The following is a 27572-nucleotide window of genomic DNA, read 5'->3' on the forward strand; positions in this document are numbered from 1 at the left end:
GATGATGGCTCGCCAAATGCAACATTCCACAGGTGTGGATGGTCAGTCCTTGCATCCATTGCGCTGTCTATGAATTGGAAAGTGGATACATTTCTCCACCCCCTCAGCTGTTTACCAAAAAGTGGTGGGGTAACCGCTTTGTTGTTGTTTGAATCCCAGATTGACCCTTTAATGGACAGATATATTTTCTGAAAACACCTCATTGGACAGAATAAGGGGCACACAGTCCCACGCCCAGAAGCAGAAGCTCAATTAACATTTTATAATCACTACATCCTCACTTTTGTAACTGCAGTTGTGCAGTCATTTTGTTGTTCAACTGCAGTTCAACTGTAGTTATTTTGCAGTTACAGTGCAGTACATACTGCAATTACTGCGTCCAAATTAACACTGTTTATTTTAGTAAAAGTAGGTATCCAGGTAACGAGTATTGCCTGTGTCAATGTTTTTTTAAGAGTTACCTACATATTTGTTTGTTTTGATCAATCTCCTTACGTTAGTGAGAGGAAACCATTTTTCACTGCTCTTTGCGGACACTGCTTTGCCTCATTGAAAACACCTCACATTCCTGCACATGATGAATGACTGTCCATCCACACCTGTAGCAGGCAATCAGCAGACACTGTCCACTGATCTGCTCGAGCCTACCTGGCCAAGAGGGTTATGTCATCTCAGGTCTATGGTGTACATAAAACCAAATGCCTAGTTATCTTTGCTGTCTATGGTGATGTGTTTGGTAATGGGAGCCAGTTCGTATAGTGATGTACTACTGTATAAAGAAGCTGGTCTGTAGGGAAACGTCCAATAAAGAGGGGCCTATAGAGTCCTTTCTGATGGGTGGAGATGTGACAAGCTGCCAGCTCATGTGGTGTTTGTGGTTGAGTCACTTCACAGTGGGTCGCGGGCCCCTCTCGCCCCCATCCCTGGCCTCAACCCCATTCTCTCACAACCTCGTTTGAGCCATTAGGGCCATAGCAGAAGACGCCCCATGTTTCAACCCCCCCCCATCCCTTCATTCCTCTGCCCTCTACTACAACTCCATCCCATCACCCCCTCTGTGTCTCATAGACAACCTGTCATGACACGTTGGCTGAGGGTTAACTGCACTGCGTCACAGTGTTTAGGGTGTGTTATGAAAAGCCCTCTCTAACGATGCCATGATTACATGTCTGTCCATCAGCCAGTGCTGTAGCAAATCCACAACTCTGAGAAGACAAGGGGCCAGGGATTTGAAGGGGTTAACTGCCTTTGTAATAGTGATTGAACTGAAGTGATTCATCAGGATACTCTGTCTCACATTGATAAAGCTCAAGGGAGTCGAATGAATATGTATCTTTGTCATGTATCTTTTGTTGTATCTGTATCATTTTCAATTCTTCCCAGATAATGTAATATTTGATTGTGTTAAGCCATGCCCTTTTCACTGGCAAGGAAACCATTTTTGGGGGGCTGGTATGGGTCTTCTGTCTGGATTTTCTGCCAGGTTACCTATTGTACAGAGGCAGACGAGTGTTGGGTTTTCCCTAATCTGGTAAATAACACCTGTAGGAAATACAAGGATTACAACTGACTTGAAACAGACAAATTAGGCAATGTAATACTCAACAGTGCTGTACTGCAGGAAAGCTGAACACTGCATGTGTAGTGATATCATCGCTCAATGTTATGTTAGAATTTAAATGGGTCTATTGATTACATGGTCATTCATGTAGTCATTCTTCCAAACACCTTTGTTTTGATTCTCCGACAGAGAGCCAAACATGATCAATGTGTGTTGAAAATGCCTATACCACATGTGATTTCTGAGAAATACCAATGCTGTAGCTAGAATGTGATGGGTGTGTTGCATGGAGGAAGGGGAAGGGTATAGGAGAGAAACTGAGTCTCTTTTTCTCTCACACACACACACACACACACACACACACACACACACACACACACACACACACACACACACACACACACACACACACACACACACACACACACACACACACACACACACACACACACACACACACACACACACACACACACACACACACACACACACACACACACACACACACACACACACACACACACACACACACACACACACACACACAGAGCTATGGTTATCAGGAGGACCCTGATGTAATGAGATCTTGATCCAGAGTAATATAGGGTGTGGATATATGAGAGGCGTGTGTGAGGGATTCATAATTGTGTCCCAAGATTTGGCATGGTGGAATGTCCCCAACAATGGCTAGACTAAATCTTCTTCAGTCCGCTGGATATAATGGGTATGATATATTAACTTTATGCTTCTATCTCTTTCAAATGTACAGGTGTTTACTATTATTCTTTTTTAGACTGATGCCAAAGTGACGGTATTAAAAATGGGTAAGTTCAGGTAGAGGATTATTACAGGATATGACATTACTGCAGTAACATGCATGGCACATAGACATTTGGATAACAGCTTTATTTTGTGACAATCTCTCAGCACGTGTCAGAGACAGGGGTGTGCTTTGCAACAGGTGCTTTACATTAGCATGGACTTGGTCACAGTGACCCCGCTGATCATGACAATTCATAACATGGCTGCTCTGGTTCTATCTCCCCATGGCTGTCCCTATCTGAAACTGTCTAGGCCCTGTGTCACTATGTCACCTCCGTGAACTGTCATCCCTGTGACTATCTGTTATATTGTCATTCAGTCATCACAATGAGTGATACGGTAAACAAAAGACAGATGGTATTCAATCGGTGTGAGACATTGGTTGAATATTTCAGTCATTTTGCCAGTAGACGCCTCTTGCCGGTCGAATTAACCGCACCACAATCTAAGTTGCTTCAACTGCTGTGTTTCAAGATGAGGTGTGTGTGTTATTCTTAAGAACTTTACACATTATTTAACAACTCAAACAAGTAATATCAGCAGGTAGTTAAACAACCAACATCTATGTAACATTACATATAATTCATTTTTCCCCCAGAATTCATAAAAACATTTCCTGAAAATGTCCAATTGTTATTTTTGTTGTTTTTTGTTGCCAATCCTGGATAACTAACCACCATACAAAATGTATGGCTACAGTACGGTTCTCGATAACACCTTTTTTGGATAGTCCATCTGTAGATGCTTTACAGACTATCAGTAACATTTCAACTACTACTAACCCTAACCCTAGCTGTAACCCTAACCTTAACTGTTATCATATCCCTAAACTTAGACCTTACCCTAACCTTAACCCTTATTCTAAACCTAAACCTAACCGTAACCATAGCAAGCAGTTACTTATCAACAGATAGTTTGTTGATAGTAATCCGAACTATCCAAATAAAGTCTGACCTGGTTCTCTAATTGCGCTAACAGCTAACCTAGGCTAGCAGGTTCAAGCTAGCTACCTCTAATCAAAATCGTACGCTAGCTAGCAAATGTTGTACTTCACTGCTCACTAGCCTCTTCTGAGTATCTTACAGTGTTGATAATTGGTAGTAGGGATTTATTCGTAATCGTCGCCACAAAACTAGTACAATGCCAAACTGATATGACATAGAACTTTCATCGCTGGCTAATCCCTGGCTAAGTATAACTGCTGGCTTAAATTTTACTGCTGGCTTGGCAAATGTGAAAATGGCTCAGATGGAACTGTATGTCCTCCAACAACCCCTTAACAGCTTTCCTCTTTATTGTCCTCCCTATCCCTTATGCTACTGATCCAATCCCCATAATCAATATAACTACTCATCAGTGTCCTGGAAAAATCGTGTATAAAAAAAAATAAGTTCACTTTTCAGGAATCTAAAACAACGTTGTTGTTGCCATATATTAATGGAAATTCAAAAGGCTTTTTGAATTACTTATATTAGTCCTAGTTTCATTACACTTTCACAGAACATGGAAGGGATTGTTCTGTGAAACTTTCAATTTATGTTTAAAAAAGTGAGATACAGGGTTTTTCTAGGACGCCGACGTACGGCAGAATTCGCTTCACCCTCATGCAACACACTCCTTCCTCCTCCTCAAGCTCAGTGATCACCATCCCTAGTCCTGGACACCTATAGGGTGTGGAGATTTTTGTTCCAACCCTACACTCACACACCTTGTTCAACGACTCAACTGATCATTGACCCCTTGAGTAGCTTGACGTGTTAGTAAGGTCAAGAACAAAAAGCTGATCACTTGGGCTGTTCCCTGAGGGCCCCTGTGTCTGTGGCTTTCCAGATGTGGAGGGCTGTCCCGGCCGAGAGGACCAGGAAAAGGAGGAAGGCGGTGGGGAAGCCCACCCAGTCCACCAGGCCCCCCGCCAGGGCACTGAACATCAGCTTCCCCAGCACCTCCAGAGTGGACAGGAAACTGTAGTGGGTGGCCTGTAGGGAGAAGAGGAGAGGGTTAGGTAAAGGTGAGCTCAGAGATAAAAAAATAAAATAAACAACAGGACATGAGAGAGAGAATGTAGAGAGCGAGGCCACACCACACCAACACAGATTACCTAACATCCCAGACTCCACCTCTCATGCCCATAGCAACACAACAAGGCAACATAGCCAACGCATCTCCGTAGGTCTCCACCCTCCACTGACACCTAAATGTTCACACGATGGCAACCCTATTCCATACACTCAGGTGTATACACCACCAGACATAAAGACTTCAAGTGTGTTAAACCACTGAACACCTCTACAAATGAAACCATGTAAACTGCTAACCGCTTAACTGAACAGATTTATTTCAGCACAAACCACTAAGACATCCGCTGTGGCATGCATAGTTATCAGTACAGCTCTGGCTATGCCTAAATCCACATGATCAAAGTGAGATGGATCTTAATCAGTAAGGGGAGGGATGGGCAGAAGTAGGTTGCCGGGGGAAAACATCATTGAATGATTATGGTGAGCAGATGACTTCGATTATTAGAACTTTGGGCGGTGAAAAGGCGACAAGGCCTTTGTTCGTTGTACCTTTTACACCGTGTAACATAGCTCCCGTGTGGCTAAGAGTAACTTAGCCAGTTACCTAACTCAGACAAATGTCACCGGCCATAAAATGAGCAAGCTGTAAAGGAGACATTACCCAGGCATCTTTGCTGGGTCTCAGTATTGAGTACAGTGCTGGGTTGAGCCAGATTCACACAGTCGGAGTGCCTGTAGACCCGAGTTAAGTGAAGTGCTTTTATTCGGGCTAACTTGCTTAAGAGATTCCGTTTCTCTCTCCTGGGCCATCGACAAGCACTCACTCACGGTATCAGCTTTCCGTCACTGGATATGACCTTAAAAGGGTAGCTATATGTGTCACTGTCATGAGAACATTTCAAATTAACCCCAGAGGTTATTAGCTTTGTTTCATTAGGTTTTTCTTCCTTAATTGCCCAGATACAGCTTTGTATCCTCCTTAGTGTAGTTTTCCTAGTCAACGACTCCTAGGTAGAACCGCGGCAACTCGTCACCTTCAAAATTGATTGAGTGACATTTGAGAGGCTGCGAACAGAACACCTCCAGGCGGCGATGCCCCAGTTTAAAAGGGCCAAAATAAGTTATGTCAAAAAAGAGGGGGAGAGAGCGAGAGGGAAATATAGATATGTAAAAGGAGACAGAGAGAGAAAGGGAGAGAGCTAGGAGAAGAAAAGGGGCTCGTCAGTCCCAGCTGACCGGTGGGTGTTGTTGCTGTGAGGAGGGCTACCTGTCCTGCCTGTTGACATCATAGGATATAATCTAACTCCATTCCAGAGGCCGCTGGGTTTCCAGAGAATCTCGTCTTCTTAGATAAAAATCCTCTCCTCCAAGTGGAGGTAAAAAGCTGAGTGCCTCACTCCGTAAATGTGTGCATATCCTCAAAGAGTGGGCCACAGGCAAAAGTGTAAACAATTTAGCAAATGCATGACATTTGCACATGCAAATAGCACTTGATTTCTATGACACATTTCAAGGAATTACTTTATCTTTTAAAACGTGATTTGAAGTTGAACATAATTTGTTTGGAAATTGTCAGATGACGACAAAAATTGAGTTCTAGATTCTTTGTTTTTTTGGTAAAGATAATGTACTGATGATGTTAGACATTTGTACTTATCTCAGTCATATTCACCAAAATCAAGGGATATATGTGATTATTTAAAATTATTCATGTGTTTCTCACATGAAGGACCTGACTTGGCCATGGGAAATTATATTCTAGGTTGACAGGTGTGTAGAGGTTGACTCTTACCTGTACACTCTCCTCCGCTCTCTGTGTGCAGTGCATCATGGTCGTGAAGGTGAGCGTGGTGATGAGGCCGCCCAGGAAGTGCTGAATGCTCAAACTCAACACGGCCATACCTGAGGGGCAAACACAATAACAGCCATGACACTGTCTCAAACTCAACCCAATGTTGCCAGACATTATGGGTGCTTATATTTGTCCTGTTTCACACGTGTGAATTGGACATGTGTTTTTTACATATCCCACCCTCCCTGAGACAGTTCGAGAGAGGGGTCAAGGCCAGTGTCTGCCATTACCAACAGCGACCCTGGAACAATTAGAGGTTAAGTGCGTTGCTCAAGGGCACATCGACAGATCTTTCACCTTATCGGCTCGGGTATTCGAACTAGTGAACTTTCGGTTACTGGCCCAATGCTCTAACCGCTAGGCTACCTGCTGTGTTCTGTCCTAAAGTGGTGTTATCTAAATCTGCCTCTTTCGTTTCACTCAGAGTTCCTACTGGATGGATGGTGTGAGAAGGAGAGCTCAGTGGCGCAGCGTATATCAGTGGAGCCTGATCTGTCGCTGAACCGAGACAACAAAGGTGGAAGTAAGGGGGTGCTGTCTCCTCGCGTTCCCCCAAACAAGTTGTTCCCTCTCAGGAGACAGCAGAACACAGGCGACACAGAGCGTCTCTCAGCTCCCACTGACACTGAATTATTCACCGGAGATGTCGAGTTTTGCAGAATAAGACTTCTCCATTTCACAGGATTCAGAGAGCGAGACACTAACTCAGCTTATCAGAGTGAGAAAAGGGGGCACTCATGTAATATTGAGAATTTTACAGCAACATTTTTTGGGATCTTTGACATCATTGTTCCTGCTCTAAGAGGGGGGGGGGGGCTCCACTTCCAGCGGTTTCCAGAGTGAACAGCTCAACAAAGGTTCAAACAGGTCACTGAGAGAGCTTCTATTCTGCTTTCAGATTTCCTTCACTTTAGTCATGAGATTAAAATGGGATGTTTGTGAGATGCTCAAAGCGCTGTAAACTGACCTCTTCACGCACCTCTTCTTCCACCACATACAGTGCCTTCAGAAAGTATTCACACCCCTTGACTTTTTCCACATTTTAATTGATTTAAATTTAGATTTTGTGTCACTGGCTTACACACAATACCCAATAATGTCATAGTGGAATTATGTTTTTAGAAATGTTAACAAATTAATTAAAAATTAAAAGCTGAAATGTCTTGAGTCAATAAGTTTTCAACCCCTTTGTTATGGCAAGCCTAAATAAGTTCAGGAGTAAAAATGTGCTCAACAAGTCACATAATAAGTTGCATGGACTCCCTCTGTATGCAATAATAGTGCTTAACATGATTTTTTAATGGCTACCTCATCTCTGTACCCCACACATACAATTATCTGTAAGGTCCCTCAGTCGAGCAGTGAATTTCAAACACAGATTCAACATCAAAGACTAGGGAGGTTTTCCAATGCCTCACAAAGAAGGGCACCTATTGGTAGAAAAAAAGCCGACATTGGATATCGCTTTGAGCATGGTGAAGTTATTCATTACACTTTGGATGGTGTATCAATACACCCAGTCACTACAAAGATACAGGCGTCCTTCTTAACTCAGTTGCTGGAGAGGAAGGAAACTGCTCAGGGATTTCACCATGGAGGCCAATGGTGACTTTAAAACAGTTACAGAGTTTAATGGCTGTGATAGGAGAAAACTGAGGATGGATCAACAACATTGTAGTTACTCCACAATACTAACCTAAATGACAGAAGGAATAAAAATATTTCAAAACATGTATCCTGTTTGCAATAAGACACTAAAGTAAAACTGCAAAGAAAATTGGCAAAGTAATGAACTTTAAGTCCTGAATACAAAGTGATATGTTTGTGGCATATCCAACAACACATCACTGAGTACCACTCTTCATATTTTCAAGCATGGTGGTGGCTGCATCATGTTATGGGTATGCTTGTCATCGGCCTGGACTATAGTTTTTTTTAGGATACAACAGCCTAGAGGAAAATGTGGTTCAGTCTGCTTTCCAACAGACACTGGGAGACAAATTCACCTTTCAGCAGGACAATAGCCTAAAACACAAGGCCAAACATACACTGGAGTTGCTTACCAAGATGACATTGAATGTTGCTGAGTGGCCTAGTTAAAGGTTTGACTTAAATCGGCTTAAACATCTATGGCAAGACTTGAAAATTGCTGTCTAGAAATGATCAACAACCAACTTGACACAGCTTGAAGAATTTTAAAAAGAATATTGTGCAAATATTGTACAATCCAAGTGTGCAAAGCTTTTAGAGACTTACCCAGAAAGACTCACTGCTGTAATCACTGCCAAAGGTGATTCAAACATGTATTGACTCATGGGTGTGAATACTTATGTAAATAAGATATTTCTGTATTTCATTTTCAATAAATGTGCAAAGATTTCTAAAAACATGTTTTTGCTTTGTCATTATGGGGTATTGTGTGTAGATGGGTGAGAAAAATAATACTGAATCCATTTTGAATTCAGGCTGTAACACAACTAAATGTGAAATAAGTCAAGGGGTATGAATACTTTCTGAAAGCACTGTATGTGTGTTGTATGTATAGGCCTTATGTACCAGGTCTCTACTAAATAGATTCCTATCTCAACGAGACTAACCTGGTTAAATAAATAAAGAAGGCCTAAATGTAGATGGTTACACATGACAAAATGTTTTATGTATAGGCCTAAATGTGGATGGTTACACATGACAAAATGTTTTATGTATAGGCCTAAATGTGGATGGTTACACATGACAAAATGTTTTATGTATAGGCCTAAATGTGGATGGTTACACATGACAACATGTTTTATGTATAGGCCTAAATGTGGATGGTTACACATGACAAAATGTTTTATGTATAGGCCTAAATGTGGATGGTTACACATGACAACATGTTTTATGTATAGGCCTAAATGTGGATGGTTACACATGACAACATGTTTTATGTATAGGCCTAAATGTGGATGGTTACACATGACAACATGTTTTATGTATAGGTCTAAATGTGGATGGTTACACATGACAACATGTTTTATGTATAGGCCTAAATGTGGATGGTTACACATGACAACATGTTTTATGTATAGGCCTAAATGTGGATGGTTACACATGACAACATGTTTTATGTATAGGTCTAAATGTGGATGGTTACACATGACAACATGTTTCCACATTATGTTACGTTTCCCCCATCAATCTACACACAATACCCCATAATGACAAAGCAAAAACAGGTTTTTTTTTTAAAGAATTTTGCTAATTTGAAATAACACATTTACATAAGTATTCAGACCCTTTACTCAGTAATTTGTTGAACCACCTTTGGCAGCGATTACAGCATAGAGTCTTCTTGGGTATGACGCTACAAGCTTGGCACACCTGTATTTGGGAAGGTTCTCCCATCTCTGCAGAGGAGCTCTAGAGCTCTGTCAGAGTGACCATCGGGTTCTTGGTCACCTCCCTGACCAAGGCCGTTCTCCACCGATTGCTCAGTTTGGCTGGGCGGCTAGCTCTAGGATGAGTCTTGGTGGTTCCAAACTTCTTCCATTTAAGAATGATGGAGGCCACTGTGTTCTTTTGGACCTTCAATGCAGCAGACATTTGTTGGTACCATTCCCCAGATCTGTGCCTCGACACAATCCTGTCTCGGAGCTCTACAGACAATTCCTTCGACCTCATGGCTTGGTTTTTGCTCTGACATGCACTGTCAGCTGTGGGACCTTATATAGACAGGTGTGTGACTTTCCAAATCATGTCCAATCAATTGAATTTACCACAGGTGTACTCCAATCAAGTTGTAGAAACATCTCAAGGATGATCAATGGGAACAGGATGCACCTGAGCTCAATTTCGAGTCTCATAGCAAAGGGTCAGAATACTTATGTAAATAAGGTATTTCAGTTTTTAATTTGTTAGAAATTTGCAAAAATGTTCACTTTGTCATTATGGGGTATTGTGTGTAGATTGCTGAGGAAAATATTTTATTTAATCAATTTTAGAATAAGGCTGTAACGTAACAAAATGTGGAAAAAGTCAAGGGGTCTTAATACTTTCCGAAGGCACTGCATAGGCCTAAATGTGGATGGGTTCACATGACAAAATGTTTTATGTATAAGCCTAAATGTGAATGGGTTACACATGACACAACAACGTGTTATTTGTTTTGCCATGGGGTCAGGGGGTTAGAGTACGGTGGGTTAGAGTGTGGCCGTTGTAGATGCATGCGATGGGTATCCGGTAAAGTCCATCATGTGTTGCTTTCATGTACCAAAGCGGATGGATCTGCGAGCCCAGTGGGTTTGTTCATTATAGTCATGGTTACCTGTGTGAGTCAGTGAGGTCACATGGAGGTGCCTGCCTTCATTCATCAGAGTCACACTGTCACCTGCCACCTGCTCCCATTTTGTGCAAGGTGAAAGAAAGAAAGATATCGAGCTACGGATGGACAAACAGATGTGGCTTGTGGGGGACTAGAGACGCATACAGGTCTAGATCAGTGGAAAAGGACAGGCTGGTTAGAGTAAATGATGTATGTCCATTGTTAGAGTGTGTGTGAACTGATGATATTGACCACGTTTACAGTGAGGGAAAAAAGTATTTGATCCCCTGCTGATGTTGTACGTTTGGCCACTGACAAAGAAATTATCAGTCTATAATTTTAATGGTAGGTTTATTTGAACAGTGAGAGACAGAATAACAACAAAAAAATCCAGGAAAACGCATGTCAAAAATGTTATAAATTGTTTGCATTTTAATGAGGGAAATAAGTATTTGACCCCCTCTCAATCAGAAAGATTTCTGGCTCCCAGGTGTCTTTTATACAGGTAACGAGCTGAGATTAGGTGCTCCTAATCTCAGCTTGTTACCTGTATAAAAGACACCTGTCCACAGAAGCAATCAATCATTACATTTACATTTACGTCATTTAGCAGACGCTCTTATCCAGAGCGACTTACAAATAGGTGCATTCATCTTATAGCCAGTGGGATAACCACTTTACAATGTTTATTTTTATATTTTTTTATATTTTTTTTTGGGGGGGGGGGTGGGTTGGGGTAGAAAGATTACTTTATCCTATCCCAGGTATTCCTTAAAGAGGTGGGGTTTCAAATGTCTCCGGAAGGTGGTGAGTGACTCCGCTGTCCTGGCGTCGTGAGGGAGCTTGTTCCACCATTGGGGTGCCAGAGCAGCGAACAGTTTTGACTGGGCTGAGCGGGAACTATGCTTCCGCAGAGGTAGGGGAGCCAGCAGGCCAGAGGTGGATAAACGCAATGCCCTCGTTTGGGTGTAGGGACTGATCAGAGCCTGAAGGTACGGAGGTGCCGTTCCCCTCACAGCTCCGTAGGCAAGCACCATGGTCTTGTAGCAGATGCGAGCTTCAACTGGAAGCCAGTGGAGTGTGCGGAGGAGCGGGGTGACGTGAGAGAACTTGGGAAGGTTGAACACCAGACGGGCTGCGGCATTCTGGATGAGTTGTAGGGGTTTAATGGCACAGGCAGGGAGCCCAGCCAACAGCGAGTAGCAGTAATCCAGACGGGAGATGACAAGTGCCTGGATTAGGACCTGAGCCTCTTCCTGTGTAAGGCAGGGTCGTACTCTCCGAATGTTGTAGAGCATGAACCTACAGGATCGGGTCACCGCCTTGATGTTAGCGGAGAACGACAGGGTGTTGTCCAGGGTCACGCCAAGGCTCTTCGCACTCTGGGAGGAGGACACAACGGAGTTGTCAACCGTGATGGCGAGATCATGGAACAGGCAGTCCTTCCCCGGGAGGAAGAGCAGCTCCGTCTTGCCAAGGTTCAGCTTGAGGTTCAGATTCCAAACTCTCCACCATGGCCAAGACCAAAGAGCTCTCCAAGGATGTCAGGGACAAGATTGTAGACCTACACAAGGCTGGAATGGGCTACAAGACCATCGCCAAGCAGCTTGGTGAGAAGGTGACAACAGTTGCTGCGATTATACGCAAATGGAAGAAACACAAAGGAACAGTCAATCTCCCTCGACCTGGGGCTCCATGCAAGATCTCACCTCGTGGAGCTGCAATGATCATGAGAACGGTGAGGAATCAGCCCAGAACTACACGGGAGGATCTTGTCAATGATCTCAAGGCAGCTGGGACCATAGTCACCAAGAAAACAATTGGTAACACACTATGCCGTGAAGGACTGAAATCCTGCAGCGCCCGCAAGGTCCCCCTGCTCAAGAAAGCACATATACAGGGCCGTCTGAAGTTTGCCAATGAACATCTGAATGATTCAGAGGAGAACTGGGTGAAAGTGTTGTGGTCAGATGAGACCAAAATCGAGCGCTTTGGCATCAACTCAACTCGCCGTGTTTGGAGGAATGCTGCATATGACCCCAAAAACACCATCCCCACCGTCAAAAATGGAGGTGGAAACATTAGGCTTTGGGGGTGTTTTTCTGCTAAGGGGACAGGACAACTTCACCGCATCAAAGGGACGATGGACAGGGCCATGTACCGTCAAATCTTGGGTGGGAACCTCCTTCCCTCAGCCAGGGCATTGAAAATGGGTCGTGGATGGGTATTCCAGCATGACAATGACCCAAAACACACGGCCAAGGCAACAAAGGAGTGGCTCAAGAAGAAGCACATTAAGGTCCTGGAGTGGCCTAGCCAGTCTCCAGACCTTTTAATCCCATAGAAAATCTGTGGAGAGAGCTGAAGGTTCGAGTTGCTAAACGTCAGTCTCGAAACCTTAATGACTTGGAGAAGATCTGCAAAGAGGAGTGGAACAAAATCCCTCCTGAGCTGTGTGCAAACCTGGTGGCCAACTACAAAAACGTCTGACCTCTGTGATTGCCAACAAGGTTTTTGCCACCAAGTACTAAGTCATGTTTTGCAGAGGGGTCAAATACTTATTTCCCTCATTAAAATGCAAATCAATTTATAACATTTTTGACATGCGTTTTTCTGGATTTTTGTTTTGTTATTCTGTCTCTCACTGTTCAAATAAACCTACCATTAAAATTATAGACTGATCATGTCTTTGTCAGTGGGCAAACGTACAAAATCAGCAGGGGATCAAATACTTTTTTCCCTCACTGTACCTGCACACCAATATCCCGTTATTACTACTCAAGTGTTCTATTTTTGAGTTGATGCATATAAACATCATATCCCGTTTACAATAACCTGAAAAAGCTTGTATCTCGGTTATAAGAAACCCAGATAAGATGCCTGGGATATGCTGATCTAAGATGGGATACTGTGGCATGTAAACATCTTATCCCGTTTACTGTTGTTTTTCACGGTCCGCGTAGGCAGGCTCAGTTGCACATATCATGGGTGTTGTGCAGTCTATGGTGTTGTGTGATGATATTTTCATCTGATTATCAAACAAATCACTTAAAAAAGTAGGCTACCTGCACAGTTCGATCCACCATAATAATTCCATAATAATTTTGCCTACTATAATTAATTTACTATAATTTAAGATTCTGCTTATAATTTCCGACATTTGGTAGGTCATTTGTTTGTTAACTGTAGTTTGATAGACTACATAAGCTTCTATTCTGTCATAACTTGTTGCCCCAGAAGACTAAATAAAGTAGTGCTCACCAGAATAATGTCTTACATCAATAGAATGAATGCATTAATCTAGTTAACCCCAGAAAAGTTGTCTGTTTCGTTTAGGAACCGGGAAGAAAACGCAATAACTCCAAAACAGTGGAAAGATTGGTCCTGTGCAAAATGTCCAAATGCCATCAGTTTGACTGGTTTTAAGGAAAGGAAAAGCTGAGAAAACGACGAAACAAGTTTCTGATAAGACTTCAGTTCGTCTTGGCTGCATATTTTATGTGGTTGAAATACTGTCTGCTTGCATAACAGTGTCAAAGATAACACATTATACGCGCATTCACATTTTCTCAAGTGATGCTGAAATAAATAAATCAAATTTCTCCACTCCTGTTCCAGAGACAAAATTAACATTTGTTGTATAATTTCACTGCAAGAAATGCATAAGTCAGAGTGCAGTCTGGTCTTCTCTCACCTTTCATGAGTGGGGAAGGTTCCAGCACAGTCAGGAGGGAGCTCTGGAACACCATACTGACAGTCCGCATCACAAACACCCGCCTCATCAGAGAGCCAATACTGTGGAGACACACAAGACGGACAACCAGTCATTTGACACACACACAGGCAAATAATAGTATGTAGTATGTGTATGCTAACAAAAACAAACACCATATTTCCCTCTACAGTAGCAAACACACCCACACTCCAGGGTTTCTGTTAGGAAAATGTGGCACCGGACATTTGACTGGCAGCATTTTAATTTACCGGACATTTGAGAAATGTACCGGACCCATACGCCATTGGTTGCGTAACCTGATCAGGGCGTCCACCCACGGTGCTCAGAATGACAGAAATCACATTTAGATTATAGTAATTCATCTTAACAAATCATGAACCTCGAGGATGAAACGGTGTGGGTCCTTCTTACCAAATTCCGATGTGCATTTAAAGATGTTAGAATAACTGCCACATGTACTTTTCCTCAGCCAACAAGACGAGTAATGAACAGCCAAACCACTAGCCTATGTCAATCTACTATCCCCAATTTGTTTGTTGTTTTGGCACTGTACTTCAGCACTTTGAATTTGAAATGATATAATGAGTGAAATGATATAATGACTATGAAGTTAAAGTGCAGACAGCTTTAATTTGAGTGTATTTTCATCCATATCGGGTGAACTGTTTAGAAATGAATGGTAAATAATGTAATAATTGCGTGCTAGGAATATGGGACTACTTTAATACACATAAGTGAATTTGTCCCAATACTTTTTTGTCCCTTAAAATGGGGGGACCATGTACAAAAAGTGCTGTAATTTCTAAACGGTTCACCCGATATGGATGAAAATACCCTGAAATTAAAGCTGACAGTCTGCACTTTAACCTCATTCATTGTATTATTTCAAATCCAAAGTGCTCGATTACAGAGCCAATAATTTCTTTTTTTGCCACTGTCCCGATACTTTTGCAGCTCACTGTAAATAATTGCCTCCACATTTGGTCTCATTTTGGCTAGGGTACTTTAAGGCAAGGTAAACATGCCTCATAATATGTAGTAAAATGTTCAGATTTCAAACTATTTAGTATATGTTTTCCAAATGCATACTGCCTCCAGCTCATTGCAAAGTGGTGTGTGATGCGCTGAAGCCTACCTACCATTATATGCACTTAAATGGCGAATGGGAAGTGCGCTTCAAATACCAGTTGAGAAATAAAAATAGTAGCTATTTTTTATCGTGCTCAAAACTGTTTTTAACATGCGATTTCATTTAGAATTGTTGCACAATGATTGGGCTTATAAAAGCAAGGTTCACTCCAGCAGCCCCAGGAGCTGTAGCAGCAACTCTCGTGCTGTCAAAGATTTTCAGCTTAAACTAGGCTCTGTACCTGTATGCTGTGCGCGTGTGATAAATAAGAGTCATAACGACTAACGAAAATACACACGTGCCAATTTAATTCCACTAAATTATGCAAATGAACCCATAGACCGATAAGCATGACCGGTCAAATGTACTTACATCGACTGGTATTTTCATAAATTAAAAGGCTAAAAGGCATTATTTTGCAATGGGATTTTTTTCTTCTCCCAGACAGTTGGCCGGTACAAATTTGATTTATCAGCATAAAAACATATATATTGGCCATAAGCCGGCTATTACCGGGTAACGGAAACCCTGACACACACACACACACACACACACACCCCTACACACCCATGCACACGCGACGTGTCCCCAGACACTAATCCTTGTTAGTCAGAGAGCCGGTAGGCATGGCTCATGGGGTAATCAATAACTTAAGGAGCTCCCCAGTGTGGTAAATTAATGACCATCAGTCGTCTCACCCCCTTAAAGCATTGTGTTGTGTGTGTGTATGTGTGCCTCCCAGGGATTACCACTGTGCCAATCAGTCCCCAAAGGATCCTGTCAATCAGACAAACCAGACGCGTGCCACTGTCTGATATCTGAAATCTATACCATCTGACATGGACATTACCACATGGACATTACCACAGCTTAGTTTGATTTAACTCTGACATGAGCAATATACCAACTATACTCAAATCTGATACCAAATAGTATCTGTCTCGTTTCTGTCCATTCTGTCAGTCTGTACGTCTACAGGATCTATAACACCTCTCTAATTTCTCCTTCTTTACCCTTTCCACCTGAAAACCAATCTGCTATCATTCATATGCTAAAGACATTCTTTCTCTCATTCTTTATTTACTCCCTTCACAATGACACTCTTTCAAATCTGGCTCTCTGGGGAGTTGCCGTAGTGATGGGGTGAGAGGAGAACCTGCCTCGCTACTGACACTTCACACGGGCCAGGCTCCGATACCATTTAGGCTCTTGGGTTGCCGATGGCGATCTGTGTGAGGGGGTCAGTCTCTGGCCACTCAGGCGTTTCTGATGGGGCCCGGGATAAACGTCCAAATTAGATTTGAGAGCATTGAGACGGCCTGGTGGATGGGCTTTGTTTAGTGTGTGTGCTTGCGTGCATGCGTGTTGGGAAGTGGGGGAGAGTGGCGGGAGGTCATTCTGTGGGAATCTGGACTGGGTGTACAGTGTCAGGTAAACGCACCTCTGTGTGTGAAAATGTGACAAGGTAGAACGAAAGAGTAGAAGTACCGCAAAAATATGACAGCGCTTTTGTGAAAGAGATTCCAAACAAAAGGTTTGCCTTTGGAGGCTTACATTGTATTTGGTTGTATTAGTTTATGGGTAGTGTGACAAACACCTGGGAGCATCAGAGACCATATGGAGATGTAATTCAAACAGGACAGACCACAGTCTTCTGCAGACGTTTTATACAAAGACAAGATACTGGTATTCTCTTCATATAGGGCCTATTTCAGCTCGATGCTAATGGTAGTATTATCATTAACCAATCTAGCTTTGTGAGTGCTAGTGATGGATAAGGTGATGTAAACTACATGACTAAAAGTATGTGGACACCTGCTCGTCGAACATCTCATTTCAAAATCATGGGCATTAATATGGAATTGGTCCCCCTTTGCTGCTATAACAGCCTCCACTCTTTCTGGGAAGGCTTTCCACTAGATGTTGGAACATTGCTGCGGGGACTTGCTTCCATTCAGCCACAAGATAATTAGTGAGGTCGGGCACTGATGTTGGGCGATTAGGCCTGGCTCGCAGTCTGCATTCTAATTCATCCCAAAGGTGTTCGATGGGGTTGAGGTCAGGGCTCTGTGCAGGCCAGTCAAGTTCTTCCACACAAATCTCGACAAACCATTTCTGTATCGACCTCGCTTTGTGCATGGGGGCATTGTGATGCTGAAACAGGAAAGGGCCTTCCCCAAACTGTTGCCACAAAGTTGGAAGCACAGAATCGTCTAGAATGTCATTGTATGCTGTAGCATTAAGATTTCCCTTCACTGGAACTAAGGGGCCTAGCACGAACCATGAAAAACTGCCCAAGACCATTATTCCTCCTCCACCAAACTTTACAGTTGGCATTATACATTGGGGGCAGGTAGCGTTCTCCTGGCATCCGCCAAACCCAGATTCGTCCGTCGGACTGCCAGATGGTGAAGCATGATTCATCACTCCAGAGAACGCTTTTCCACTGCCCCAGAGTCCAATGGCGGCAAGCTTTACACCACTCCAGCCAATGCTTGGCATTGCGCATGGTGATCTTAGGCTTGTGTGTGGCTGATCGGCCATGGAAACCCATTTCCTGAAGCTCCCGACGAACAGTTATTGTGCTGACGTTGCTTCCAGAGTCAGTTTGGACCTCGGTAGTGAGTGTTGCAACCGAGGACAGATTATTTTTACGCGCTACAACACTCAGCGGTCCCATTCTATGAGCTTGTGTGGCCTACCACTTCGCGGCTGAGCCGTTGTTGCTCCTAGACGTTTCCACTTCACAATAACAGCTTTTACAGTTGACCGGGGCAGCTCTAGCAGGGCAGAAATTTGATGAACTGACTTGTTGGAAAGGTGGCATCCTATGACGGTGCCACATTGAAAGTCACTGAGCTCTTCAGTAAGGCCATTCTACTGCCAATGTTTTGTCTATGGAGATTGCAAGACTGTGTGCTCAATTTTATACACCTGTCAGCAATGGGTGTGGCTGAAATAGACAAATCCACTAATTTGAAGGGGTGTCCACATACGTTTGTATATGTAGTGTACAGTGGGGAAAAAAAGTATTTAGTCAGCCACCAATTGTGCAAGTTCTCCCACTTAAAAAGATGAGAGAGGCCTGTAATTTTCATCATAGGTACACGTCAACTATGACAGACAAAATGATGTATTTATTTGCAAATTATGGTGGAAAATAAGTATTTGGTCACCTACAAACAAGCAAGATTTCTGGCTCTCACAGACCTGTAACTTCTTCTTTAAGAGGCTCCTCTGTCCTCCACTCGTTACCTGTATTAATGGCACCTGTTTGTATTTTCAGTATTATTTTCAGTATATTTACACTACTATCTTCCCCACTAAGTCATGGAGTCAGTCAGACCATTAAACCTTGAGTCCTTGAGTCCCCAATTTATCACCCTTAAGAGACCCAAGGTCAGCCTTCTGCTAGTAACCAAAATGAGTTATCAGTAAGAAAACTCCAAACAAACAGAAAAGTAAACAAATGAAGATCCAAATTGAACAGAGGAGTAAACTGAAGATGCAGCAGCAGCTTGACGGCCCTGCGGAAGCACAAGTCTTATTGAACATAATCCCAGGGGTGTGACAGGGTGCCCATACTCAGGGCCATAGCTACATATGAGGACACCAAGGTCTGGACCTCTGTAATCTTTCAGAATAAAAAAATACAGTGGGGAAAAAAAGTATTTAGTCAGCCACCAATTGTGCAAGTTCTCCCACTTAAAAAGATGAGAGAGGCCTGTAATTTTCATCATAGGTACACGTCAACTATGACAGACAAATTGAGAAAAAAAAATCCAAAAAATCACATTGTAGGATTTTTAATGAATTTATTTGCAAATTATGGTGGAAAATAAGTATTTGGTCACCTACAAACAAACAAGATTTCTGGCTCTCACAGACCTGTAACTTCTTCTTTAAGAGGCTCCTCTGTCCTCCACTCGTTACCTGTATTAATGGCACCTGTTTGAACTTGTTATCAGTATAAAAGACACCTGTCCACAACCTCAAACAGTCACACTCCAAACTCCACTATGGCCAAGACCAAAGAGCTGTCAAAGGACACCAGAAACAAAATTGTAGACCTGCACCAGGCTGGGAAGACTGAATCTGCAATAGGTAAGCAGCTTGGTTTGAAGAAATCAACTGTGGGAGCAATTATTAGGAAATGGAAGACATACAAGACCACTGATAATCTCCCTCGATCTGGGGCTCCACGCAAGATCTCAAAGAGGTCAAAATGATCACAAGAACGGTGAGCAAAAATCCCAGAACCACACGGGGGGACCTAGTGAATGACCTGCAGAGAGCTGGGACCAAAGTAACAAAGCCTACCATCAGTAACACACTACGCCGCCAGGGACTCAAATCCTGCAGTGCCAGACGTGTTCCCCTGCTTAAGCCAGTACATGTCCAGGCCCGTCTGAAGTTTGCTAGAGTGCATTTGGATGATCCAGAAGAGGATTGGGAGAATGTCATATGGTCAGATGAAACCAAAATAGAACTTTTTGGTAAAAACTCAACTCGTCGTGTTTGGAGGACAAATAATGCTGAGTTGCATCCAAAGAACACCATACCTACTGTGAAGCATGGGGGTGGAAACATCATGCTTTGGGGCTGTTTTTCTGCAAAGGGACCAGGACGACTGATCCGTGTAAAGGAAAGAATGAATGGGGCCATGTATCGTGAGATTTTGAGTGAAAACCTCCTTCCATCAGCAAGGGCATTGAAGATGAAACGTGGCTGGGTCTTTCAGCATGACAATGATCCCAAACACACCGCCCGGGCAACGAAGGAGTGGCTTCGTAAGAAGCATTTCAAGGTCCTGGAGTGGCCTAGCCAGTCTCCAGATCTCAACCCCATAGAAAATCTTTGGAGGGAGTTGAAAGTCCGTGTTGCCCAGCGACAGCCCCAAAACATCACTGCTCTAGAGGAGATCTGCATGGAGGAATGGGCCAAAATACCAGCAACAGTGTGTGAAAACCTTGTGAAGACTTACAGAAAACGTTTGACCTGTGTCATTGCCAACAAAGGGTATATAACAAAGTATTGAGAAACTTTTGTTATTGACCAAATACTTATTTTCCACCATAATTTGCAAATAAATTCATTCAAAATCCTACAATGTGATTTTCTGGATTTTTTTTCCTCATTTTGTCTGTCATAGTTGACGTGTACCTATGATGAAAATTACAGGCCTCTCTCATCTTTTTAAGTGGGAGAACTTGCACAATTGGTGGCTGACTAAATATTTTTTTTCCTCACTGTATGTTTCATGCTAACGCCATGTGTGGGAAAATACATACGCATTGTTGTTATTTATAGATTGCATTACATCACATCTATTGTCTTATGCAATGGAGGTTGAGTTAGGGTAGTGTATGTGTTGTAATGGCAGTTGGTGAAAATGTAAGGTTAACTAGCAATTGAAAGGAGAACTTTAATCTCTAGAGCTGAGGCTGCCCTGCTTTTTTGTGCAGGTGCTGCCTTTCAAAACGTATGTTCTACTACGGCTTGCTAGGAACTTCAGATGATTGGTAGAAAATAAGATGATGCCAAGGAGAGTCTATAAGAATTTACACTAGGAGTGACATTTTCTATGACCAAATGGCCCTGCTGCAGATTATAATGACTTTTAGGCTAAAGTCTGTGCTCTGTGATCTCTCTCAAAAATAAGATAGTTTCAGTTCACTTCAGGTTAGGTCAATAGAAACGGTTGATTATTGGTGGATGCTTTGAATTATCAGCTGTAGAAGACAGAAGACCTAGTGTTGCTGTTGAGGCCTGTCTCCTTGCCTCACTGGAGGCTTCAAAGCATCTCCCCCTGCTGCTCTCCTACCACACACAGAGGGCTATAGACACACACACCCCAGTGTGGGGAGTGGAGGTGATGGGGTGATGTGATATCTGTGCAACAGAAAGGGACGCTAAAATGGGCACTATAGACTAAAAAACTAAAAACAAATAAACAGATGGTGAGTATTACAAATGAGTTACAAAACAAGTCATGGAAGCATGCGAGTTAGGTAAATGACTAAAATGTAAATGTAAAACTGAAATCAGAGTGTTGCCTATGGACGCTACCTGAACTGGGAGAGCAGGAATAAAGTGTTGCCTCTGAACGCTACCAGGAGAGTGTTGCCTCTGAACGCTACCAGGAGAGTGTTGCTTCTAAATGCTACCAGGAGAGTGTTGCCACTGAACGCTACCAGGAGAGTGTTGCCTCTGAATGCTACCAGGAGAGTGTTGCATCTGAACGCTACCAGGAGAGTGTTGCCTCTGAATGCTACCAGGAGAGTGTTGCATCTGAACGCTACCAGGAGAGTGTTGCTTCTGAATGCTACCAGGAGAGTGTTGCCTCTGAACGCTACCAGGAGAGTGTTGCTTCTTAACGCTACCAGGAGAGTGTTGCTTCTAAATGCTACCAGGAGAGTGTTGCCACTGAACGCTACCAGGAGAGTGTTGCCTCTGAACGCTACCAGGAGAGTGTTGCCTCTGAATGCTACCAGGAGAGTGTTGCATCTGAACGCTACCAGGAGAGTGTTGCTTCTGAATGCTACCAGGAGAGTGTTGCCTCTGAACGCTACCAGGAGAGTGTTGCTTCTTAACGCTATCAGGAGTGTTGCTTCTGAACGCTACCAGGAGAGTGTTGCCTTTGAACGCTACCAGGAGAGTGTTGCCTCTGAATGCTACCAGGAGAGTGTTGCATCTGAACGCTACCAGGAGAGTGTTGCTTCTGAATGCTACCAGGAGAGTGTTGCTTCTTAACGCTATCAGGAGTGTTGCTTCTGAATGCTACCAGGAGAGTGTTGCCTTTGAACGCTACCAGGAGAGTGCTGCTTCTGAATGCTACCTGAACTGGGAGAGCAGCACGCCACCAAGGGAGGAGCCACAGATGGAGAAGCCCATGGCGATCACTCCGTTCCAGAACCCCAGCTCCCGCGCTGTCATGTGATGGTCCAACAGGAAGAGAGGGAACATGGTCACCGCACCCTGCTCGCCTGTGGACAGAGAGAGAGACAGGACAAACCAGTTGGAGTTCAGGTTAGACAAGAGAGAAGGTTAGATGCTTAACACAAACGACAACTCTGTGACAGTGCACAAAGCAGTTACCTGCTTAATAGACTGGACAATGATATAGTGGTGCTGACGTCTTTTCTAAATCTAACAACACAACACACAATATTCCTAGATAGTGGCTATAATAGATGTCAAACAAAAAAAGAATATCCTCATATCCGTCATTTTTCAAAACGGCCTAATGCAAAACGTCCTCAGATAACGTAAGCCTCAATCATAGAGCTTTTGGTTGAAATAAAAGTTTGTCAGTCAGACAATAGTCTCTCTGTCGCTGTGTGGCGTCGAAGGCGGGATAATGTTCTGCCGAACGACGGTGTAAAATATTCAGCGCTGCCGCCATTATTAATGGAGAGTGACTTCACAAAGACAGGGAGACGGAGCGTTGAGTGACAGCTCAGAGACTGCTGTCAAAGAGACGACACACACACACACACACACACACACACACACACACACACTTGGCCAGAAGAAAAACAAAAATAGAGAGAGAATATTTCACATGAAACGGAGAAGAAAATCAAAAAGAGTTCTCAGAGAAGATGCTGAAAACCTCCTGGCGCACGGGAACACTACGACAACGTACACGTAAACGTTCTGACAACGCTATGTGACAGCCAAGCTAAATGTATGGCAGGAGAATGACAGGGATAAACAGGTTGCTATGATGACATATTCATCACATTCAGCATCTATATTCTATATTCCAAGGCAGCGCTAACATCAACAGCTATCAGCTACTCTGCTACTCACTATTCCCCACCATCACCAGTTGAAACCTGGGGAACCTTTTATCATCCAACAGTGTAGGTAGTTTGAGCATTTGTCATTACGGCAAGACATTACTTAAATGGGCAATCTGCGATTGCTACATCAATTTTTTGACTTTTAAATGATCGATATACACCCGTTGATTCTTGAAGAATATATACTGAGTGTACAAAACATTAGGAACACCTTCCTAATATTGAGTTGCACCCCATTTTGCCTTCAGAACAGCCTCAATTCGTCAGGGCATGGACTCTACAAGCTGTCGAAAGCGCTTCACAGGGATGCTGGCCCATGTTGACTACAATGCTTCCCACAATTGTGTCAAGTTGGCTGGATGTCCTTTGGGTGGTGGACCATTCTTGATACACACGGGAGCGTGAAAAACCCAGCAGTGTTGCAGTTCTTGACACACTCAAACCAGTGTGCCTGGCACCTACTACCATACCCCGTTCAAATGCACTTAAATCTCTTGTTTTGCCCATTCACCCTCTGAATTGCATATACACAATCCATGTCTCAATTGTCTCAAGGCTTTAAAATCCTTCTTTAACCTGTCTCCTCCCCTTTCATCTACACTGATTGAAATGGATTTAAGTGACATCAATAAGGGATCATACATTTCACCTGGATTCACCTGGTCAGTCTGTCATGGAAAGAGCTACCTTGTGTTGCTAATGTTTTGTACTCTCAGTGTAATTCATAAATGCCTCATGAGCTTAGTTCAATTGTTTTACTCCATCAAAACCCCAAATATAAACTTGTTTTACTCCTTTGTTTGTAAACAGTGTAGGCCTTATTGTAAACAAACACTGCATCAAAATAGCCTCAAAATATGATATTAACTATAATTTTGATGTCATTCTTTTTTTTTTTTTTTTTTCATTTTAGTCATATAGCAGACGCTCTTATCCAGAGTGACTTACAGTTAGTGCATTCATCTTAAGATAGCTAGGTGGGACAACCACATATCACAGTCATAGTCAGTACATAAGGTAGCTATCAGCAAAGTCAGAGTTAGTAAGAGGGGGAAAAGTTAAGTGCGAGTGTTAGTTCAGAAAATGCAGATGTTTTCGGAAGATGGGCAGGGACTCTGCTGTCCTAGCTTTAGAGGGAAGCCGGTTCCACCATTGGGGTGCCAGGACAGAGAAGAGCTTGGACTGGGCTGAGCGGGAGCTGCCCTCCCGTAGGGGTGGGAGGGCCAAGAGACCAGAGGTGGCAGAACGGAGTGCTCGGGTTGGGGTGTAGGTCACTCATGGATTGTCATCCATAGCTCTGTTTTTGAATTTGAGAGTGGTTACATTCCTCCAACCCCATCCCTCAGCTATTTACCAAAACACTGGATAGGGTGACCGCTTTGTTGTTGTTTGAACAACAGATTGTCCTTTTAAAGCCTTTATAATGTCTAATAAACCGCAGGCTACTGTCGCACATGGAAACCATGTGTTTTATGTATTTGATACCAATCCACTCATTCTGCTCCAGCCATTACCACGAGCCCTGTCCTGCCCAATTAAGGTGCCACCAACCTCCTATGCTTGATTCTTTACCAGTGGTTATATGTCTCTACAGCATTCAGTGCTCCCACTGCTTCAAACTCATTAATTCTTTAAAAGGGGAGTGCAGACAAACACAACAAGGCTGATTATTCATTTCTATAAATATTCTCAAAGCAACAATTGTCCATTTCAGTGGGGATTTCATTAGGCATCCACAAAGAAGAAACTAGTAGAGAGGGGGGTATGGGAGAAAGATATAGAGACAGAGAGAAAGACAGAGAGAAAGGGGTAAGGGAGAAACATGAACAGACAGAGATAGAGGGGTAAGGGAGAATCATGAACAGACAGAGATAGAGGGGTAAGGGAGAAACATGAACAGACAGAGATAGAGGGGTAAGGGAGAAACATGAACAGACAGAGATAGAGGGGTAAGGGAGAAACATGAACAGACAGAGATAGAGGGGTAAGGGAGAATCATGAACAGACAGAGATAGAGGGGTAAGGGAGAGAGACAGTGAGAATGATTTATGGAGAGAGACAGAGACAGGGTTTGAGAAAGAAAAGGGACAAATACAGAGGAGGAGGGATGTGGAAAGAGAGGGAAAATGTGGAAGAGTGAGAGGGTGAGGAATTTGGTGCAGGGGGTGTGGGGGGGAGAGGAGGGCTGACAGGTTGCTGATGGGAAACGAGAAGTGTTTGTGTACAAGTGAGAAAGAAAGACAGAAAGAAAGAGTGAGTGAGAGAGGGAAGAGGAGGAGGGATCAGCATGAGAGGGTAGGTGGGGTGAAGGGTAAATTAGGACACAGAATGGTCGGGTCACAGAGTGGTCACATGAAGCTCAGACACTACAGGCCAGGATCAGAGGGGATCACAAGGACACTTAGGAGAAAACAAGACACAACACACCCTGGGGACACGACAAAGAGAGATGTCTAGTAAATCAGTAAGCTACAGGTCTACGTACACCTTCCATAGAAAGTAGAGACCCCACACACTCACATGACCAGCCCTATTGACACACTCACACATTAATAGCAATCCCTACAGGTGTGCACTTTGCAGGGTGTCACAGAGTTTGTTGAAGCCCTAAGGAACTAGGCCGAAGCACGGGAAAAAACACTATCTTGCTATTGGCAAAGGGTAAAGCAAGGCAACTTGAACCCCACCCACCCTACCCAGATGGGTCACTTTGATAAAATGCTTTTATGTTACCAACTACGTTTTACTCCCATTACCACATTAACTATAACTGTCCTCTCTAACCTGTCTACATAAATCTGTAGAAATCTGCTGCACTACAGAGCTCCATAGCACCAGGAGAACCACACCACCCCATCAATCAGGGATCCTGTTGGGCTGGGGGCGATATGGCCAAAATAACATATCACAACATTTTTCTCTTTTTTTTTAATGGTTTGGCAGTATTTGACGGTATTATATATTTCTGAATACTACAAGTTCTAAATATGTTTTATGAGTAATGCATAACTCTAGGATGGCAACATATTCATTCTAATTGGTTTAATGGGCTTTCTCCTTTCTGATAGTTTTGTCCAAGTTTGGTTGAGTATAAAACAGACTTTTCATTTATTTAGCACTGTATCAACATATCGTTATAGACGGTATTATAAAAAATCCATATCGGTATACCTTCAAATATGACATATCACCCAGCCTTAACTTCATGTCACCAGTGATTTATATCTATGCACCATCCCAATACTGTCCTCTCTCTTTAGGCCTCTTTGCCTTTATCCATCGCTGTCTCTGTCTCGCTCTGGGCACCATGTGGTGGTTCTTCATTAATTCATCCCCCCTTCAGCCTCCCTGCCGTCCTCCTTTTTCCCTCTGGAAAATTAACCCACATCCCCCCACACCGCTCTCTCCCTCCACTTCCCAAGCCCCCCCCCCCTCTCTCACCCATGCTCGCCATCATCTCTCCCGTGTCTCACTGTCTATCCTCCCAGTACGGCTGTGCATGGTGGGGGGGGGGGGGGGGAGACCAGTTTCCCACAGCAGGAAAATAATCCTGCAACAACAGGACATTTGAATTATTGTGTGGATTATAATTAATGAACATTTTTGTAGGGGTTGATACATTTTTCATTAGGGAAAATCAAGTCTGACATTTAATGTGGAAATTACCAACTTTAGAAGCCTTTTGAAACCTTGAATACAATACAAGTTTGGAAATTATCTGCAACAACAGTGTGATCAAATTAAGATCCTACATCTGTAGATGTTGGTCCTAAATGAACCACTGACCAATACAGTCAGTTTTTCTCTGTTTGACTAGTGGTTAAGGTTATTATTGTAGGGTAGGTTAATTTGATCCTAGATCAGTGGGTACTAAACCCAATAAGAGCAATCCTATCACTTTCCCATCTACCAATACCAGCCTATCCCCCCATCAGTGTTCCCTGGACTACAATACACAGGTTCATTCTCCTTCTATCCCTTTTGCCCCCGTCTCTCTCTCTGGGATTCTGCCCAGACAGCAAGTCCCATGGCCGTGACATCAGATGCCACAGGGGTCATCCAAACGGCTCCCTCTCATTGGTTGTGCAGTTCTACACAGAGCAAACTCACTGTGTTCATTAAGAGTGTGTGGGAGAGAGGGGTCTGAGATGAGAGGAGTGTGTTTGTGTGTTGGGGGGGGGGGGGGGTTAAGGCAGACCTTTCACTCCAAAATCTCACACACAAACACACACCCTTGCACATACATAATACAGTCTCATATTCACACGGATTGTTGAGTTTCACCCAACAGTTGCACACAAACACAAACAGTCTGACCTTTTTATTCTGAATTAAAGAGCGGACAA

General features: G+C 43.3%; 1 protein-coding gene across 1 annotated transcript in view; it reads right to left on the reverse strand.

Moving 5' to 3' along the window:
* Nucleotides 1–2448: 2448 nt before the first annotated feature.
* LOC311141649 (major facilitator superfamily domain-containing protein 3-like) overlaps nt 2449–27572 on the reverse strand; it is a 30712-nt gene continuing 5588 nt past the window's right edge. The window contains exons 3-6 of the mRNA XM_084177048.1: nt 22257–22404; nt 14248–14348; nt 6194–6303; nt 2449–4359 (exon numbers count right to left, since the gene is read on the reverse strand). Coding sequence (XP_084033174.1) covers nt 4168–4359; nt 6194–6303; nt 14248–14348; nt 22257–22404 — 551 coding nt within the window. The 3' untranslated portion in view covers nt 2449–4167. The remainder of the gene's footprint in view (nt 4360–6193; nt 6304–14247; nt 14349–22256; nt 22405–27572) is intronic.

Source organism: Coregonus lavaretus (assembly GCF_964263955.1).
Source record: "Coregonus lavaretus genome assembly, chromosome: 14".
NCBI lineage: Eukaryota > Metazoa > Chordata > Actinopteri > Salmoniformes > Salmonidae > Coregonus > Coregonus lavaretus.